The sequence below is a fragment of the Marmota flaviventris genome, chromosome 6 (assembly GCF_047511675.1).
Source record: "Marmota flaviventris isolate mMarFla1 chromosome 6, mMarFla1.hap1, whole genome shotgun sequence".
In the NCBI taxonomy this organism is placed as follows: Eukaryota; Metazoa; Chordata; class Mammalia; order Rodentia; family Sciuridae; genus Marmota; species Marmota flaviventris.
Window position 1 is genome coordinate 123,102,609 of NC_092503.1, and position 18,442 is coordinate 123,121,050.

Below are 18,442 nucleotides of genomic sequence, written 5' to 3' on the forward strand. Positions count from 1 at the left end.
CTAAAGAAGGGCCACAGAGATCAGACTGCTGTAAAGTAAATAACAGATTCTGCTTATTGATTGATTGATTAGGATTGGGGTCTTCCTGGTGCTGGGATAGTGGCTCAGTGGTAGAGTTCTTGCCTCACATGTGTGAGGCACTGGGTTTGATTCTCAGCACCACATATAAATAAATGAATAAAATAAAGGTCCATTAACAACTAAAAGAAAAATTTTTAAAAAATAGGATCTTCCTACATCACCCTGACTACTTTCAACTTCTGGGCTCAAGTAATCCTCCTGTCTCAGCCTCCCAACCACAGGGGACTACAACCTCTTTACCATGCCCCTATTGGTACTGCTAATTTTAATTTTATTTATTTATTTAAATATTTATTTTTAGTTGTAGTTGGACACAATACCTTCATTTATTTATTTTTATGTGGTGCTAAGTATCGAACCCAGGACTTGCACATGCTAGGTGAGCACTCTACCAATGAGCCACAACCCCAGCCCACTGCTTATTTTTAAATAAGCAGCTGCCAGTAATTTATTAAGGTGTCAGCAAAACAATTAGTCCATTTAGTTTGCAGATTTTTCTTCCCCTTGAACAGCTTTCCCTAATTCCCAAGTTTCCTCTTGCTTGGAAGACCTCCCTTATGCCTAACCTATATTCACTCCTGCTGCAGTTACCAGTCTTAGAAAAGGTCACTTCTAATCAGTGCAGACTAAGTTTTTAAAAATGTTTTATTTATTTATTTATGTATTTATTTTTAAATATGTATTCTTAAATTTTTAGGTGGATACAACATCTTTGTTTTACATTTATGTGGTGCTGAGGATCGAACTCAGTGCCTTGTGCATGCTAGGAGAGCACTCTACCACTGAGCCACAACCCCAGGCCCCTGCTTTATTTAAAAAAAAAAAAAAAATATATATATATATATATATATATATATATATATATATATATATATATGTGTGTGTGTGTGTGTGTGTGTGTGTGTGTTTAGTAGTTGTGCGCATTATCTTTATTTTATTTATTTATTTTTATGTGGTGCTGACGATCAAACCCAGGGCCTCGCGCGTGAACCCAGGGCCTCCCATGTGCTAAGCGAGAGCTCTACTTCTGAGGCACAACTTCAGCCCTTAATTTTTATTTATTATTATTATTATTATTATTATTATTATTATTAATTAATTTATTTTTATGTGATGCTGAAGATCAAACCCAGGGCCTTCTACGTGCTAGGCAAAAGCTTTACTGCTGAGCCACAACCTCAGCCCCTAATCTTTGATATAAGTATGTATATGCTGATCTTCCCATTTGAGATAGAACCTAACCTCTTCTTATCCTGCATTATTTTTGGCTCCATAGAGCTTATATATTTTACTTAATTATTATGTATCTTGGCTCCTTGAACCCTGAATGCATATTCCTTATGGGATTTTTGTCCGATTTGCTCTACGCTTTACTTCCAGCTACTTAAAAGGCCTAGCACCCATTAGGCGTTTAATAAATTGGTTGCTTTTAGTCAGTGAGTGAGCAGAGCACTTGCATACTGACCTTCAGGGGGCGACAGAGAGATTGAATAAGGATGGAAATGAAAACTTATTATCCCCACCTTAGGGAACGGTTCTGCGAAATTTGAACTCGCTCGGCCACCATAGGGCTTAGGCCGGAAAAGCGCAGCCCCTTCCGGGCGCCGCAGTACGGAAAGACGGCTTTGAGCTCCCGAAAATTGAACACAAGTACTAAGGCAGCTCCCTCGTGGGGCTGAGGCTCTGGCCTAGGGTTCCAGGGCTTCGACACTCTGGGCTATCAGTGCGGCTGGTCTGGACGCGTCGGGGCTCTAGCAGGGAGCGTGGGTCGCCATGGCGACGCCTGCAGGGCTGGAGCGCTGGGTTCAGGAGGAGCTGCACTCGGTGCTGGGGCTCAGCGAGCGGCACGTCGCGCAGTTCCTGATTGGTACAGCGCAGCGCTGTGCCTCCGCCGAGGATTTTGTGCAGCGCCTACGAGACACCGATACCCTGGACCTCAGCGGGCCGGCCCGGGATTTTGCCCTGAAACTCTGGAACAAGGTGTCGAGCGGGCGGGGCGGGGCGGGGTGGGGTGGGTGGGGCCTGGCGTGGGAGCGGAGGTAGAGGAGGTGGAACAGGGGAGGGCGCTTTTACCTGCACTAGGGAAGTTGGTCATCCGAGGAGTTAAGTAAGTTTAATTCACAAACATTTGTCTATTGTCCGTTGTCGCCTAGGGACTGAGCCAGGTGCTGATTATCCAGCTCAGTGGAGAAGATGGAAGGTTTAAGTGTAGGGTTAAGTACTATAGAGAATTGTTTCTGGAGCTTTAACCTACATATGATTCGTCCAGGACCCTTGCCAAAATGCAGATTAGGTAGCAGTCTTGTGCATTTCTAACAAGTTCCAGGTGATGCTGACGGTCAGGAACTACACTTTGCATAGCGAGGTTATAAGAGGTGTGTAGGAAATGATGTGGGAGGTTGGAGAGATGGGAGAAGTGATCAGAAAAAGCAGGCCCAAAGATTCCCTGGAATTTGTCAGGTCGAGAATGGGAAAGAGTAAGAGTATATGTAAAAGTGAACTGGTGGACAGGACTGTGCATTTCTTGTCTTGTATTCTTCCTACCTAACAGTTTTCTGCCTTATAGAACAGGTGCTAAGTAAGTGTATATAAGGAGTGAAAGTGAGACTGGGGTTGCAGCTCTGAGGTAGAGTGCTTGCCTAGCATGTGTGAGGCAGTGGGTTCAATCCTCAGCATCACGTAAAAATAAATTTTAAAAAATGAAGGTATTGAGTCCATCTACAACTAAAATAAAATTTAAAAAAAGTGAAAGTGTTCAGAGAATGGCAGATAGCCTATTATGGCTGTCCCATATAGTGCTTGATGAGAAATGAGGTTAGAATGTAAGACTGGGCTCAGGGGTAGCTAGCTGGGGCAACAGAGCTAGAGGCCTGACTTCTGCTGGAGAAGAATCTATCTTACAAGTTTCTGGGAGACAGTGAGGAGAGTAGCAAGGAGACTGTGGGTAGGACTGGGAGCAGCCTTCAGAAAAAGTGTAGGAAATGGAAACCTCTCAGGCTGTACAGTGGTAGAGCACTTGTATAGGATGCAGGAAGTCCTGCATTCTATTGCCATAAAATGGGGAGAGAGAGAAAGAAAAGGAAAAGTAAGTTCCGTGATGTACTATTCACCAGTGAATCCCTGGAGTCTAGTACTCAGGCCTGTGACAGGCACTATCAAAAGTTGCAAAATACCCCTTGTAGTATGTTAGTCCTTGTATAGGAATGCCTTAATCATTGGGAATAATATAGCTATGAGAAAGGCAATTGAGAATTGGGTTTGAGAATGTAAGCTCCATGAGGGCAGACATTTTTGTCTCTTGTTTATTCCCGTATCCCTAGTACTTAGCATGTACCTGATACACGGCACAGGTTTCAATAAATGTTTGTTAAATGGTGACTGAAAGGAAATTCATAAGCTGAAGGGCCCCTTTCAAGTTAATGAACATGGGGTAAAGCCATGTGAAAGAGGGAGATTAAAGGTCAGATTAAGATCAAGGAATTTCTAGCTGGGTGTGGTGGTACACACCTGTACACCTAGTAATTTGGGAGGCTGAGGCAGGAGGATGGCAATTTCAAAGCCAGCCTCAGCAGATAAGTGAGGCACTTAGCAACTCAGCGAGACCCTGTCTCTAAATAAAATATTAAAAAGGTCTGGGAATGTGGCTCAGTGGTTAAGTACCCCTGGGTTCAATTCCGGTACCAAAAAAAAGCTTCTCACACACCTTTGTTTCATCCTCTGCTGACAGGTTCCAAGGAAGGTGGTAGTAGAAAAGCCAGCTCGGGCAGCGGAGCGAGAGGCCCGAGCCCTACTGGAGAAGAACCGATCATACAAGTTGCTGGAAGACAGTGAGGAAAGTAGTGAGGAAACTGTGGGTAGAACTGGGAGCAGCCTACATAAGAAGCGTAAGAAACGGAAACACCTCAGGAAGAAACACCAGGAGGAGGAGGAAGAAGAGGAAGAAGAGATTCCTGAGACAGGGAAGAACAAGACAGGGTAAGTCAGAAGCAAGGGCAAAGAGGGTGGAGTGAGTGGACATGGGGATGATAAGCCTTCTGAATGTCTTATTTGATGCCCTGGGCGAGGTACAGGGCAAGCAAACAGCAGACTGAGAAGCCAGAGTCAGAGGATGAGTGGGAACGGACAGAACGGGAGCGCCTTCAGGATCTGGAAGAACGTGATGCTTTTGCTGAGCGGGTCCGGCAGCGAGACAAGGATCGGACTCGCAATGTCCTGGAGCGGTCAGACAAGAAGGTGTGGAGAAGTAGTATATTCTATAAATCCCCTAGGACCTTAGGTGAAATCTTGAAATTAGTTATAACTACAGAGATTGTGATCTTTAGAAAGATAAAGAGCTCTCTCCAGGGTTGGGGATGTGGCTCAAGCGGTAGTGTGCTCGCCTGGCATGCGTGGGGCCTGGGTTCGATCCTCAGCACCACATACAAATAAAGATGTTGTGTCCGCCGAAAACTAAAAAACAAATATTAAAAATTCTCTCTCTTTAAAAAAATAAATTAAAAAAAAAAAAAAGAGCTCTCTCCAGTGATGTATTCCTCTCTGTGGTCACAGGACCACTGTGAGTTTTTTGGCTAAGGCAACTCTGTTGTACATAGAAAGCCTTCTTTACTGAAAGGGAACATACCTTGTACCCGTTCAAAGGGTACATCTGAATGATTCTCATGATTTCAAACGGAAGTGATCATGGGTGTGAGCACTTTTTGACCTCATCTCTGACACTATTGGTTTCTTCTAGGCTTATGAAGAGGCTCAGAAGCGCCTCAAGATGGCCGAGGAAGACCGGAAAGCCATGGTAAGTCCCAGGGTCCAAGAAGCCAAGATCAGAGGACAAAAGGAATTTGTGATGGAGTAGTTAGCTATAGGAAAAAGTTAAACAAAGAAAATGCAGTGAGAATGTTGATGGGGTGATTAAGTCTCTAGATGAGGAGGCTTGGTTGCTAGGAACTCATAAGGATGGACTTAAGTCGTAGAGAGAAGGAATCCACTACAAATCCTCCTTTATGCTTTCTTTTTGTGGGGTACTGGGGATTGAACTCAGGAGCACTCAACCTGAGCCACAAGCCCAGCTCTATTTTGTATTTTATTTAGAGACAGGGTCTCACTGAGTTGCTGAGCTTCTCGCTTTTGCTGAGGCTGGCTTTGAACTTGTGATCCTCCTTTCTCAGCCTTCTGAGCTGCTGTAATTACAAGGCATGTGCCACAACGCCCGGCTTAAATCCTCCTTGACTCTTTAGAAATCAAATCACACTGTATATAATTGAGTGAAACATTAGCTCTCCCTTTTCCTATGACTTAGTGAGACATAAGGCAGCTGGAATGTTGTTGAGGGGGTGGCTAGAGGGCAGGTTCAGGGTAGCTGTCTCACTGTTCCAGGCACAACATCTCTGCATCTCCAAATACCTTTTCTCCCCCCCCCCCCTTCCTTCCTTCCTTCCTTCCTCTAGGAATTGAACCCTGGGGCACTATATCACAGAGCTATATCCTCAGTCCTTTTTCATTTTGAGACAGTGTCTCACTAAGTTGCTTAGGGCCTTGCTAAATTGCGGAGCTGGCTTGAATTTGTGATTCCCCTGCCTCAGCCTCTTGAGTCCCTGCGGTTACAGGCGTATGCCACTGTGCCTGGCTCCAATGTCTTTAAAAACTACTTTTCCAAACCAGAATACATTCAGGACTCATGACTTACTTAGTGGCTTGCTTTTGCTGAGGCTGGCTTTGAATTGCCATCCTCCTGTCTCAGCCTCCTGGGCCACTGGTATTACAGGCATGTGCCACCTTGCCTGGCTATAATTCTTTTTTAAAAGGTGAGGTAAGGACTGGGGCTGTAGCTCAGTGGAAAAGCACTTGCCTAGCATGTGTGAGGCACTGGGTTTGATCCTCAGCACCACATTAAAAAAAAAAAAAAAAAAGTCCATCGACAAGTAAAGAATATTAAAAAAAAAAAAGGGATATATTTTTATTTTAATTACCAATTTTCACATAAGAAGTTTTGTGTAATAGTTATTTCACTGATAATGAAAATTATTTTCCCCATTTTTTTTGTTTTCTGGACTCATGAATTATTATTTTTAATACTTTATAATCTCCTATCATTCTTTTTTTTTTTTTTTAAGAGAGAGAGAGAATTTTTAATATTTATTTTTCAGTTTTCGGCAGACACAACATCTTTGTTTGTATGTGGTGCTGAGGATCGAACCTGGGCCGCATGCATGCCAGGCGAGCACGCTACCACTTGAGCCACATCCCCAGCCCCCATTATTCTTTTTGATGTTCCGATAATGCCAGTTCTCTCTTATCATTGGCCCTGAAAAGTCTGTGTCACAGGTAACCATTAGAAGCCACATTGTAGGGGGAAAGATTAGTCCTAGAGAGCTAAGTGTCCCTGATTATATTTTGCCTTCTAGAAATACTCTCTTGTGCTATAGTCTCAATTTCTATACATGATCCTTTTTTTTTAATATTTTTTAGTTGTAGATGGACACAATACCTTTATTATTTTATTTATTTATTTTTATATGGTACTGAGGCTCAAACTCAGTGCCTCACCTGTGCGAGGCAAGCACTCTACCACTGAGCTACATCCCCAGCCCTGCCTGACTGGGTTTTTCTTTCTTTTTTTTTTTTTTTTTGGTACTAGATATTGAACTCAGGGACACTTGACCACTGAGCCACATCCCCAGCCCTATTTTGTGTTTTGTTTAGAGATAGGGTCGCACTGAGATGCATTGCTGAGGCTGGCTTTGAACTCACGATTCTCCTGTCTCAAGCTCCTGAGCAGCTGGGATTACAGGCATGTGCCACCTGGGATTACAGCCATGCGCCACTATGCCTGGCCCACCTGATCGGTTTTTAATCCCTTCTCTTTGAGTTTAAGATCAGAGCATATAAATTAGGGCTGAAGATTGCCCACAGTTGGCACCCCCAGTAGTTTCCATCTTTGTTTCTCATTTTCAGTTTGAGATCTATGCTTCTAAATACTGGATCATTCTTTTTGTTTTTACCCTTTCCACTTACTTTTTAGTAAAATAGAATCAAGTATTCAAATAATTGCTGTGATGTATCTATTTTGACAAAGAGTGTAACACTGCCCAGAAGGTGCTTCCAACTAGATTCAGCTGCTAGAAGGGCAATTTGTGGGGTCAGCATGTGGCATTCCAAAGAAGCCCCTTTAGCCAGGTGTGGTGACCACATCTATAATCCTAGCTTTTCAGGAAGCTGAGGGAGGAGTAATGTAAGTTAGAAACCAGCTGGGGAAACTAAGTGAGATCTTGTCTCAAAAAATAGAAAAGGCTGTGGTAGAGTGACCTTGGGTTCTGTACTGGAAAGAAAAAAAAAAAAGTACAGTTTTGGGCAAATCTTTTGTTTGCAAGGGAGTGTGAAGGGTCTGTCTTTAGATTCTTACACCTATTGTCTGGGAATTTTTCATATTGAGAGGTAGCTAGGGAAAGGTGTTGCTGCTCTAGTAAGATGAGGATTTATTTGACTATTCCTTCCTGAACCAGGTCCCTGAACTACGAAAAAAATCCCGCCGAGAGTACCTGGCAAAGCGGGAGCGAGAGAAGTTGGAGGATCTGGAGGCAGAGCTGGCTGATGAGGAGTTCCTCTTTGGGGATGTGGAGCTCAGCCGACATGAGCGCAGGGAGCTCAAATACAAACGGCGAGTGCGGGATCTAGCCCGGGAGTACCGGGCAGCTGGTGAGCAGGAGAAGCTGGAGGCCACCAACCGCTACCATATGCCCAAGGAGACCCGAGGACAGGTGCGGTGGTGAGGTGAAACTTTGGAGGGGCAACACCTTGCCTGGCTCTTTACTTCTCTTGCTTTTTGCAGTGGGTGGAGATAATGAAGAGGGAGGTGGGGACTGGGCATAGAGGGCATCCCCTGTTTTCATGTCCTCATATGTCTCCTCTTTGTAGCCAGCTCGTGCTGTGGACCTAGTGGAGGAAGAATCAGGTGCTCCTGGGGAGGAGCAGCGGCGATGGGAGGAGGCCCGTCTAGGGGCAGCATCTTTGAAGTTTGGAGCCCGAGATGCTGCCTCCCAGGAACCCAAATATCAACTGGTGCTGGAGGAGGAGGAGACCATTGAGTTTGTCTGTGCCACTCAGCTTCAGGGTGATGAGGTGAGAGGGAGAGCTTTGAGACATTCTGAGGAGGCCCTGAACTGGCTGTGGGGCTCACAGCCCACCCTCTTTTTCCTTAGGAGCCATCAGCTCCACCCTCTTCAGCCCAGGCTCAGCAGAAGGAGTCTATCCAGGCCGTCCGCCGAAGCCTCCCTGTGTTCCCATTTCGAGAGGAACTCCTGGCTGCCATTGCAAATCATCAAGTCCTCATCATTGAAGGCGAGACAGGCTCTGGGAAGACCACCCAAATCCCACAGTACCTTTTTGAAGAGGTATGGTCATCACTCTCCAGGTCCCAGGCCCAGGGCATTGATGAGCATAATACTCATCAATGAGCTCCTTTACATGATATTTAAGTCTCATTTCCCTGGCTTTTCCTGTTAAATCATGAGAATCTTGAGAATAAACAGCAGACCCTTTTTGCATTTCTATTCTTATTTTCTGCTGTGTAATTTATGCCTTGGAGATGTTCAGATTGGAAGGATGTATAGACAGATAGATGGAGTGTGGTGTGGTGCCCTGTCCTTGGTAACCTAAAGAGTAGGACTACAGGGCTGGCTGAGCACCTCTTTGGAGAACCTTCTGTCTGTCATCCTATCTGTTTGCCCTTCTTTTCTGATTTTCATCTTCTGTCCATTGTTTCCTTTCCTCCTGCCCCACCTGGCTTTTATAACTTCTTTCTCTGAATTGTGATTGGGCCTCAGGGGCCATATTTAGCAAAGGAAAACCTTCTACCACAGAGCTATTGGAACCTTCTTTCTTCTTTGTCATTCAGGGTTACACAAAGAAGGGTATGAAAATTGCCTGCACCCAGCCCCGGAGAGTTGCAGCCATGAGTGTGGCTGCCCGAGTGGCCCGGGAGATGGGTGTGAAGCTTGGGAATGAGGTGAGACTCTGGGGACTCATGGGTGAGGGAAACCCCTAGGATCTGGGATTCAGTCCACACTTTCCTTATGTCATAGGTCTGGGTATTGGTCCTTCTTCCTCTGTCCCTGAGTTCCCCTTGGGGAACTCCATCCCCCTCATGGTCACCAATGGTCCCTTAACCAGGTTGGCTACAGCATCCGATTTGAGGATTGCACATCAGAGCGAACAGTTCTCCGCTACATGACAGACGGGATGCTTCTCCGGGAATTCCTTTCTGAGCCTGACCTGGCAAGTTACAGGTACATCATACAGGCTCTTGCCCCTCTGAGGAGAGCCACCTGTCTTCTCTTCCCTCTGTCCTGCTGCCCCCTCCCCCTCAGTGACTTCTTGTATCATTTAATCTCTTTCTTTCCATCTGGCTAATTTGGCCATTGAGTTCTGATTAACCCACCATGTCTTGAATCTGTGTGGTTCCAATGGTCCTAGAGCTGACCTGCAGGTCCATGGAGTTGGGGCTGGAGAAAAGAATAGATTGCAGAGAAAACCTGCCCCACTGCCTATTCATTTCCAGAGTTCACGAAATCAGGATGGTGGAGTGGTGCTATGGGGACTTGAATTGTATGAGTAGACCATTTGAAGACACCCAGGATGTTCAGATTGGAGGAAAAAAGCTTAGGACACATGCTGGTTTCTTCAAAATATGTGAAGGGCTGTTACATGGTTAAGAAGGATTACACTTGTTTTACATTACACCAGAGGTCACCACTTGGAACCATGGGGCAGATACAGGGAGATAGATCAGCTCAATATCAAGAACCATGTAACCCTCATAGGGGCAGAGATTATAGGGGCTGTCAGAGTGCCTGGCTCTAGGTCCTTAGCCCACATCTCAAGGTGGCTTGGTCTGTCACCACTGAGCTCTTATTACTGGAGATGGCCAAGCAAGGGTTGAATGAAGGGGAGAAGGTATTCTTGGATGAGAGGGGTATGTGGGGTGAGCTGGCCAAGCAGTATGTGCATTTGTACCTTTTCAGTGGGTGGACTTTCAGATCTTGGAGAATCATAGTGGAGAACTTAAGACAGTTATGATTTGATCCTTCACAGGTTTTGCAAAAATCTCTGGGAACCTATGGGAGACCAGGTATTGTAAGACTGTCTAGGGTGTGGAGTTTCCCCATGGAGCCAGCCTACTTTATGAAATGGCTGAGACTTTACATTCAGTCAGGGCTAGGTACAGAATAGTGGGGATTGGGGGAGGTGAGCTCCTGTGGTCTTGGCTGCCACCCAGAAAACCAAAGAAGGTGTAATACAAATAACTCAGTTAGGCAAGAACCAAGGCATCTGTGCAGTCCTTTGAAATCTAGGGTAGAAACGTTCTCCTTCTAGAAGGTTCTCCTTCTAGAGAAGGAGCAGCAGTCACCCCATGGGTCCCTGGGAGCTGCTATATGTTTATGTCCTGGCAGCTCAGGTCTGTCTGTTCATCTCTAGCCTCTCTTGTTGAAAAGAGTCCTGCCCTCAGTTTTTTTTTAATTTTATTTTTTATTCTAATTTGTTATATATGACAGCAGAATGCATTACAGTTCATATTACACATATAGAGCACATTTTTTCATATCTCTGGTTGTACACAAAGTGTAGTCACACCATTTGTGTCTTCATACATGTGCTTAGGGAAATGACGTCCAACTCATTCCACCATCTTTTTTACACCCTTTGCCCCTCCCCCCCTTTGCTCTATCTAGAGTTCGTCTAATGTTCACATGCTTCCCCTTCCAACCCCCTGCCTTCATGCTTTTATTCATCTTTAAAAGTATATCCTTACTTCTGCTTTCTCCAGTAAGGGCAGCTTCTGGCACTAAGCAGACTCTTTTTTGTTTGTTTTTGTGGTACCAAGGATTGAACCCAAGGATAGTTTCCCATCAGGTACACACCCCAGGCCTTTTTGGTATTTTTTATTTTGAAACAGGGACTCACTAAGTTGCCAGACTGGTCTTGAACTTGAGGCAGAACTCCTTCTGCCTCAAGTCTCCTGAGAAGCTGAGATTACAGGGGTGTGCCACTGTGTCAGACATCTAAGTAGACTCTTGACTCTGATTCAGAAATGTCTGACTTGTCACAGCCTCTGCCTCCAGCCTTTACATCATGGCCACTTTTAAAAAATCTTTTTATTTTTTATTTTTTTGTAGTTGTAGATGGATAGCATGCCTTTATTTTATTTATTTACTTTTATGTGGTGCTAAGGATCAAACCCAGTGCCTCACACATGCCAAGCAAGTGCTCTGCCACTGAGCTACAGCCCCAGACACATCTTGGCCACTTCTATCTGCCAATACTGGGATAATTCGTAGACTACCAGTGCCAGGCCTTTCCTAACCTTCTGCTGGTCTTACATAACTGAGAGGCTTGTCTACTCCTTAGAACCCCTGCCCCCACATTCTTTTTTGGGTCTTTTAGTTTCATGGCGAACCTCTCATCCAGGGGCCTGGTGTCCAATCCTGCATTGCCTAGCTTTCCTCCCTCACTTTCCCCCTATTTCTCCCCCAGTGTGGTCATGGTTGATGAAGCTCACGAGCGGACCCTACACACAGACATTCTCTTCGGGTTAATCAAGGATGTTGCTCGCTTCCGACCTGAGCTCAAGGTCTTGGTAGCCTCTGCCACACTGGATACTGCCCGTTTTTCCACATTCTTTGATGATGCCCCCGTCTTCCGGATTCCTGGACGCAGATTTCCAGTTGACATCTTCTATACCAAGGTGCCCTCTCAGGGAGGATAGGCTTGAGTCTGAGGCGAGAAACTGGGGCCTTTGGAGGAGGTTATCCCAAGGAGGGAAGGGTACAATTGAAAGTTTAAAGGGAACTGGGATAAAGTTATAATGAATTGGGAGAAGTGTGTCTGAGCAAGTGGCCATCCTGTGACACCATGTCTTCCCCCTTTCCAGGCTCCAGAGGCTGACTACCTAGAAGCCTGTGTTGTATCTGTACTTCAGATCCATGTGACCCAGCCACCTGGGGATATCCTGGTCTTCCTGACAGGACAGGTATGCGACATGGTAGGAAAGGAGATGATGTATACCAGGGAAAGACTGGGCCAGCCTATTGGCCTCTGTGACTCTAGGACCCCTGTTGCTCTCCCATCCCAAATCCAGGAGGAGATTGAGGCTGCCTGTGAGATGCTCCAGGATCGTTGCCGCCGCCTGGGCTCCAAAATTCGGGAGCTCCTGGTGCTGCCCATTTATGCCAACCTGCCCTCTGACATGCAGGCTCGAATTTTTCAACCCACACCACCTGGGGCACGAAAGGTAAGTTGAAGAAACCTCCATTCTTCCATGCTAGAATTCACACAGTGGGTAGTGAAACAGAAAGTCTGTACATTCCCCATATAAGGCATATGCTGGGCTTTGCTGCAGAAACTAAGGAGCAGCCAGTCCCTTACTTCTGGGACTGGAGAGAGAGAATGAATATGATGTGAACCGAGAAACAGCTAAGTGCATGATTCAGGGAGTAAATACTATAGAGATTCAGAAGAGAAGGGAAGCTCTTGGTGAGCCAAGAGGAAGAATTTGATATGGGCCTTTAAGAAAAATGACTGGGGACTGGGCATAGTGGTTCATTCAGACCTGTAATCCCCGGTACTTGGGAGACTGAGGCAGGAGGATATAAAGTTGGAAGTCAGCCTCAACAACTTAGCAAGATGCTGTCTTAAAATAAAAAGTAAAAAAGGGCTGACTGGGCTGGGGTTGTGGCTTAGTGGTAGAGCTCTCGCCTCGCACATCTGAGACCCTGGGTTCGATCCTCAGCCCCATATAAAATAAATAAATAGACAAAATAAAGATATTGTGTCCATGCATAACTAAAAAAAATTTTAAAAAGGGGGGGCTGAGGATGTCACTCAATAGTAGAGTACCCCGGTTCCATCTTCAGTGCCCTGCCCCCAAAAAACTGTGACTGGGGGAATAGAGGAAGGCCCAAGATGTGTTTGATGTCAGAGTGGAATTAGTGGACTTAGTGGGGTGTTCATGTGGTGCAGCAGAGAGCCAAGACCAGATCAACTGTGGGCCATGATGAAGGAGGACCTCTGATGGCAGGCAAAAGAGTTGGACTTTAGACAGGTGAGTGGCAATCAAAAGATTTTGAGCAGAGATTTCATTCAACAAATGTTTAATGAGGGGCTGAATGTGTGCCTTAGTGGTAGAGCACTTGCCTAATATGCTCAAGACCCTGTATTTCTTCCCCAGTGACCCTCCCCCCTCCAAAAAAAAAAATGCATTCTTCCTTTGTGCCAGGAGATGAGGATACAGTGATAAGCAAAACAAAATCTCTAGCTTCCCAGAACTTCAATCTAATGGGAGGAGACAGTGGGCCCTTAAATACATAATGTCAGTTTGTAGCAAGTGGTATCATATGTCAACTTGTGGGAATTGTTATGAAGAGATACAAAACAGCATAGGAAGATAGAAAGTGACTCTGGGGAGTGAGGGTGAGAAAATAGCAAGAAGTTATTTTTCTTGGGTGTAGAGAAACCTCCAGTGAGGTGAAGGTGAAGCAGATGCTGAAGGAGGGGAGGGAGAGAGCCAAGCTTCCTTGTGGGAGAAGAGTGCTGCATAGAGGCAGCAGCTGATGCAAGTCTCTAGATAGTGAAAGGCTCTGTGACTCAGACTTCAAGGGGCTTGGATTTAATTCTAGAATGGGATGGGAAGCCATGGAAGGATTAGGGAGTAATATGACGGGTTTATATTTTAAAAGGACCATTCTGGATGCCACATGATAGAGGCTAGGAGACTGGTTTAGAGACTGTTACAGAAAGTGATGTATGAAGATGAATATGAAAGTGGTGGTGGGGAAGATGGGAAAAGAACCTGGACACTCCCATCTCCAACCTCAGGGTGGAGGGGGAACCCTAAATCCTTTTTCCATTTCCTTTTTGCATTATGTCCTTGCTGACTCTCCTTGCTTTCTTCTCTTTCCCCTTCTCCTGTCCTTGTCCCCCTCTCCTGATGTTGGCCACTAATTCTGTCAGCTCCTGCTCCTCATTGTATCTACTTCTCTACTCTTAGTTTTCCAGGATAATTTTTTTCAAGAGTAAAATAACCACATCCTTTCACTCAGGTGGTTGTGGCAACAAACATTGCTGAGACTTCACTCACCATTGAGGGCATCATTTATGTGCTGGATCCAGGGTTCTGTAAGCAGAAGAGCTACAATCCCCGCACAGGCATGGAGTCGCTCACGGTCACACCCTGCAGCAAGGTCAGCCTGGGTCTCCATGGGTAGAGAAAGGTGGAATTATCCCACAGGGGAAGTCCATCTCAGGAGCTCTTAGAGAATGGGGGATAATAAGCATTTTGTATTTTCCCAGATGACTTGTGTAAATACTGCTTTTTCTCTTTTCCCTGACCAAATCATCAGCTAGCCTCTTCTTTCTAGGCCTCAGCCAATCAGCGGGCTGGCCGGGCAGGTCGGGTTGCTGCAGGGAAGTGCTTCCGCCTGTATACAGCCTGGGCCTATCAGCATGAGCTGGAGGAGACCACAGTGCCTGAGATCCAGAGGACTAGCCTGGGCAATGTTGTACTGCTGCTCAAGAGCTTAGGTGATTGGGCTTCCTGAAAGAGGGAGGGAGGGGGGCCGGAATCACTGGTTCCTGTGTGGGAACTCTGTTGTATCCTTTACACATTTCTCTAGGGATCCATGACCTAATGCACTTTGATTTCCTGGACCCTCCACCATATGAGACCCTACTGCTAGCTTTGGAGCAGCTGTACGCTCTGGGAGCCCTCAATCACCTGGGGGAGCTCACCACGGTGAGGTGGAGGGCAACATGGACTGGGGCAGGTCAAAGGAAGGGGTTCCGGTGCCCCAAGGATCCCTGTCATGATGGAAGGAAATCTGAGGGAATTCTGACCTAAACTCTCTTTCCTCTCCTTAGTCTGGTCGAAAGATGGCAGAGCTGCCAGTGGACCCCATGTTATCAAAAATGATCTTGGCTTCTGAGAAGTAAGAACTCGTACCCTTTCTGGCCCCTAAACATAAATCAATCATACCTCCCCTGTTTTGGGGGATATCTTTGTCTCTTTCTCTTTTTTTCTGTCATAATATTATATAACACATAAGTTATTAGAGAACTATGATTGTCGTCTCCACCCACCCACTTTCTTTTTTTGGTACTGAGGATGAAATCCAGGGCCTTGACATACCTACTAGGCAAGCACTCTATCACTGAGCTGCACCCCCAGCCCTTTATTTATTTATTTATCTTAGTACTGGGGGTTGAACCCAGGGATTCTTCACCACTGGGCTACATTCCCAGCCTGCTGAGGCTGGCCTCGAACTTACAATCCTCCTACCTCAGTCTCCTGAGTTGCTGGAATTACAGAGGTGTGCCACCATGCCTGGCTCCTTAGTGCCCTTTTTTTTGTGGGGGGGAAGGGGTACCAGAGATTAAACTCAGGCACTCGGCCACTGAGCCACATCACCAGCCCTATTTTGTATTTTATTTAAAGACAGGGTCTCACTGAGTTGCTTAGTGCCTCGCTTTTGCTGAGGCTGGCTTCGGACTCTTGATTGTCCTGCCTCAGCCTCCTGAGCCGCTGGGATTACAGGTGTGTAATTCCAGCTCTTAGTGTCCTTTTTGAGGCCCATAGGGGTTTATATAAAACACTGTTCTGTCCTTGTTCATATTAAATAGACAGAGAAAACCTAGGAGTATGAACAAAAGTGGAAGATTTCCATCTGAGATGTGTTAAGTGAGATTGCTTTTGGAACTTGCTGATTCCTAAGATTTCAGACTGAGACATTTAGATATAGCTGTGAGAGACCACCTTTAAATGCTATTCCTGTGTTGTGGTTGAGGTCAGAAATATTTCCTCAAGTCACATAATGCACACCTTGCTCAGAAGTCCTAGTGTTTCCTGCCTCTGCCTCCATGCATTTCATTTTATGCAATTGTTTCACCTATGGCTCCCCCTCCTGGATTCCTGCTGCTACTGCTGCTGCTAGAATCTGCTGTCTGATGTATAGCTACTGTCCTAACTGGCTTCCCCATCACAGCAATCACTTTTCCCCTCGTGTGTCTGTTCCTAGATGTTTTTTTTTTTCCTTCTTGATTTTTTTTTTATATCTTTTTATTTATTTATTTTTATGTGGTGCTGAGGATTGAACCCAGGGCCTCACACATGCTAGGTGAGTGCTCTACCACTGAGCCACAATCCCACTCCTCCTAGGCGTTTTGCTTTGACCTTTTGTCCTTTTCGTTCCTGCTCAGGTACAGCTGTTCAGAGGAGATCCTGACAGTGGCTGCCATGCTCTCTGTCAACAACTCCATCTTCTACAGACCCAAAGATAAGGTTGTCCATGCTGACAATGCCCGAGTCAACTTCTTCCTCCCTGGTGGGGACCACCTGGTTCTGCTAAACGTGTATACACAGGTCACTGGTCTTGGGTGAATGGGAATGAGGGAGAAGTGGGGGGGGGTTCTTGTCTACTGTATACTTAAGGCCTCCTACCTCTTTTCTTTTGAACCCTCTTCACAGTGGGCTGAGAGTGGCTACTCTTCCCAGTGGTGCTATGAGAACTTTGTACAGTTCAGATCTATGCGCCGAGCCCGGGATGTGCGGGAACAGCTAGAGGGGCTCTTGGAGCGAGTAGAAGTCGGTCTGAGTTCCTGCCAAGGGGACTATATCCGTGTACGCAAGGTCAGTGTTGTCCTCTCAGAACCTACTGGTGGTGTGCAGCAGTTCCCCAGCCTGAGCTATTCCCCTTATGCAAAACATTCTCCAAAACTTTTTCTTCAGACTAGTTTATTCTCAGTGGGTTCTTCACACATTCCTTACCTTTCTAGTTCTCCCAAAGTCTGAATTAGGAAGGTGGTGAGTGCCAGGGGTCCCCTAGGCCCGCCTTTCTAGTTGATTTTCTTTCTGGACTACTCCTTAGGCTATCACTGCTGGCTACTTTTACCACACAGCACGGCTGACACGTAGTGGCTATCGCACTGTGAAACAGCAGCAGACAGTGTTCATTCATCCCAACTCTTCCCTCTTTGAGCAACAGCCACGCTGGCTGCTCTACCATGAACTTGTCTTGACCACCAAGGAGTTCATGAGACAGGTAAGGGACCATCCCAGAGATTGTATGGGGAAATTGTGCTGGCAAGGTAAGAACCCAGGTTCAAGTTCCTAGGACTGGCACAATAACAGGAAAATAAATTGTTTAAGGTAGGATCAAGCCATTCTTTCTAATAGCTTCTCAGTGCCTTACAAGATCTGAGAACTAAGCTGGGCACACTGGAATATACCTGTAACCCCAGTGACACAGGAGGATCACAAGTTCGAGGCCAGCCTTAGTAACTTAGTAAGACCCTGTCTCAAAAAATAAAAAGGGCTAGCGATATATTTCAGTGGTTAAGTACCCCTAATTTTCAATCCTCGGTATGTGTCTGTGTGTGTATAAATAAATATTTGCCCACTGTCTCAGTGTTTTAAGGTACTGGGCTGTAATGGCAAACAAAGCAGACGTAGTCTGTCCTCACAGAATATACTTTATTTAGTCTCTTTGTTCTAGGCTTTTCTTAGGGATAGCTTACTTGATATCTTAAGTACATGTAGAGGTATGTTTGCCTTTTGGGTATAGAGCCAGGAAACTTTTCCTTTAGCTCTTCAGTCAAAAGGGAAAGAGGTACGGTATCATGTACTGAAATTGAATTCCATGCATGTATGAGTTAGGATGAACCCAACTGCTATGTATAACTATAAAAGCTCTTAAAAAAAAAAAAAAAAAGACCTCCCCACTGCAAAAAAAAAAAAAAAGAGAGAAAGAGAACATTTGTTTGACCACATACACTTAAGATTCGTGATTGGGGGCTGGGGTTAAAGCTCAGTGGTAGAGCACTTGCCTAGCAAGTGTGAGGCATCAGGTTCAATCCTCAGCACCATATATAAATAAGCAAAATAAAGGCCCATTGACAACTAAAAAAAAAAATTTTTTAATACCTTTATTTTATTTATTTATTTATTTTTATGTGGTGCTAAGGATCGAACCCAGGGCTGTGCATGTGCTAGGCAAGCACTCTACCACTGAGCTACAACACCAGCCTTCTTTTTTTTCTTTTAAAAAAATTCGTAATTGGATAGAAGGTAATACTACTGATACTTTCTGTTTATTCTAGGTATTGGAGATTGAGAGCAGCTGGCTTCTGGAAGTGGCTCCCCATTATTATAAGGCCAAAGAGCTAGAAGATCCTCATGCTAAGAAAATGCCCAAAAAAATAGGCAAGACACGAGAAGAACTAGGGTAGAGGAAAGGAGACAAATAGAACCTGACACCAGCTCCTCCTTTTCCTTCCATATATTATTTAATATCTACTAAATAAAATTATTTTTGGAATAAAT

The 18,442-nt window shown here is 45.3% G+C and overlaps 1 protein-coding gene across 1 annotated transcript; it reads left to right on the plus strand.

Moving 5' to 3' along the window:
• Positions 1–1,683: 1,683 nt before the first annotated feature.
• On the plus strand, positions 1,684–18,441 carry Dhx16 (DEAH-box helicase 16). The gene is made up of 20 exons (XM_027923083.3): positions 1,684–2,061; positions 3,809–4,056; positions 4,152–4,314; positions 4,814–4,870; positions 7,578–7,832; positions 7,990–8,193; positions 8,274–8,465; positions 8,969–9,079; positions 9,244–9,359; positions 11,605–11,815; positions 12,002–12,100; positions 12,209–12,361; positions 14,169–14,309; positions 14,487–14,649; positions 14,742–14,860; positions 14,986–15,053; positions 16,321–16,483; positions 16,589–16,750; positions 16,989–17,162; positions 18,220–18,441. Exons 1-20 carry the CDS (start codon positions 1,855–1,857, stop codon positions 18,346–18,348), a joined length of 3,135 nt encoding a protein of 1,044 aa, XP_027778884.1. The 5' UTR covers positions 1,684–1,854; the 3' UTR covers positions 18,349–18,441.
• Position 18,442: the final 1 nt, after the last annotated feature.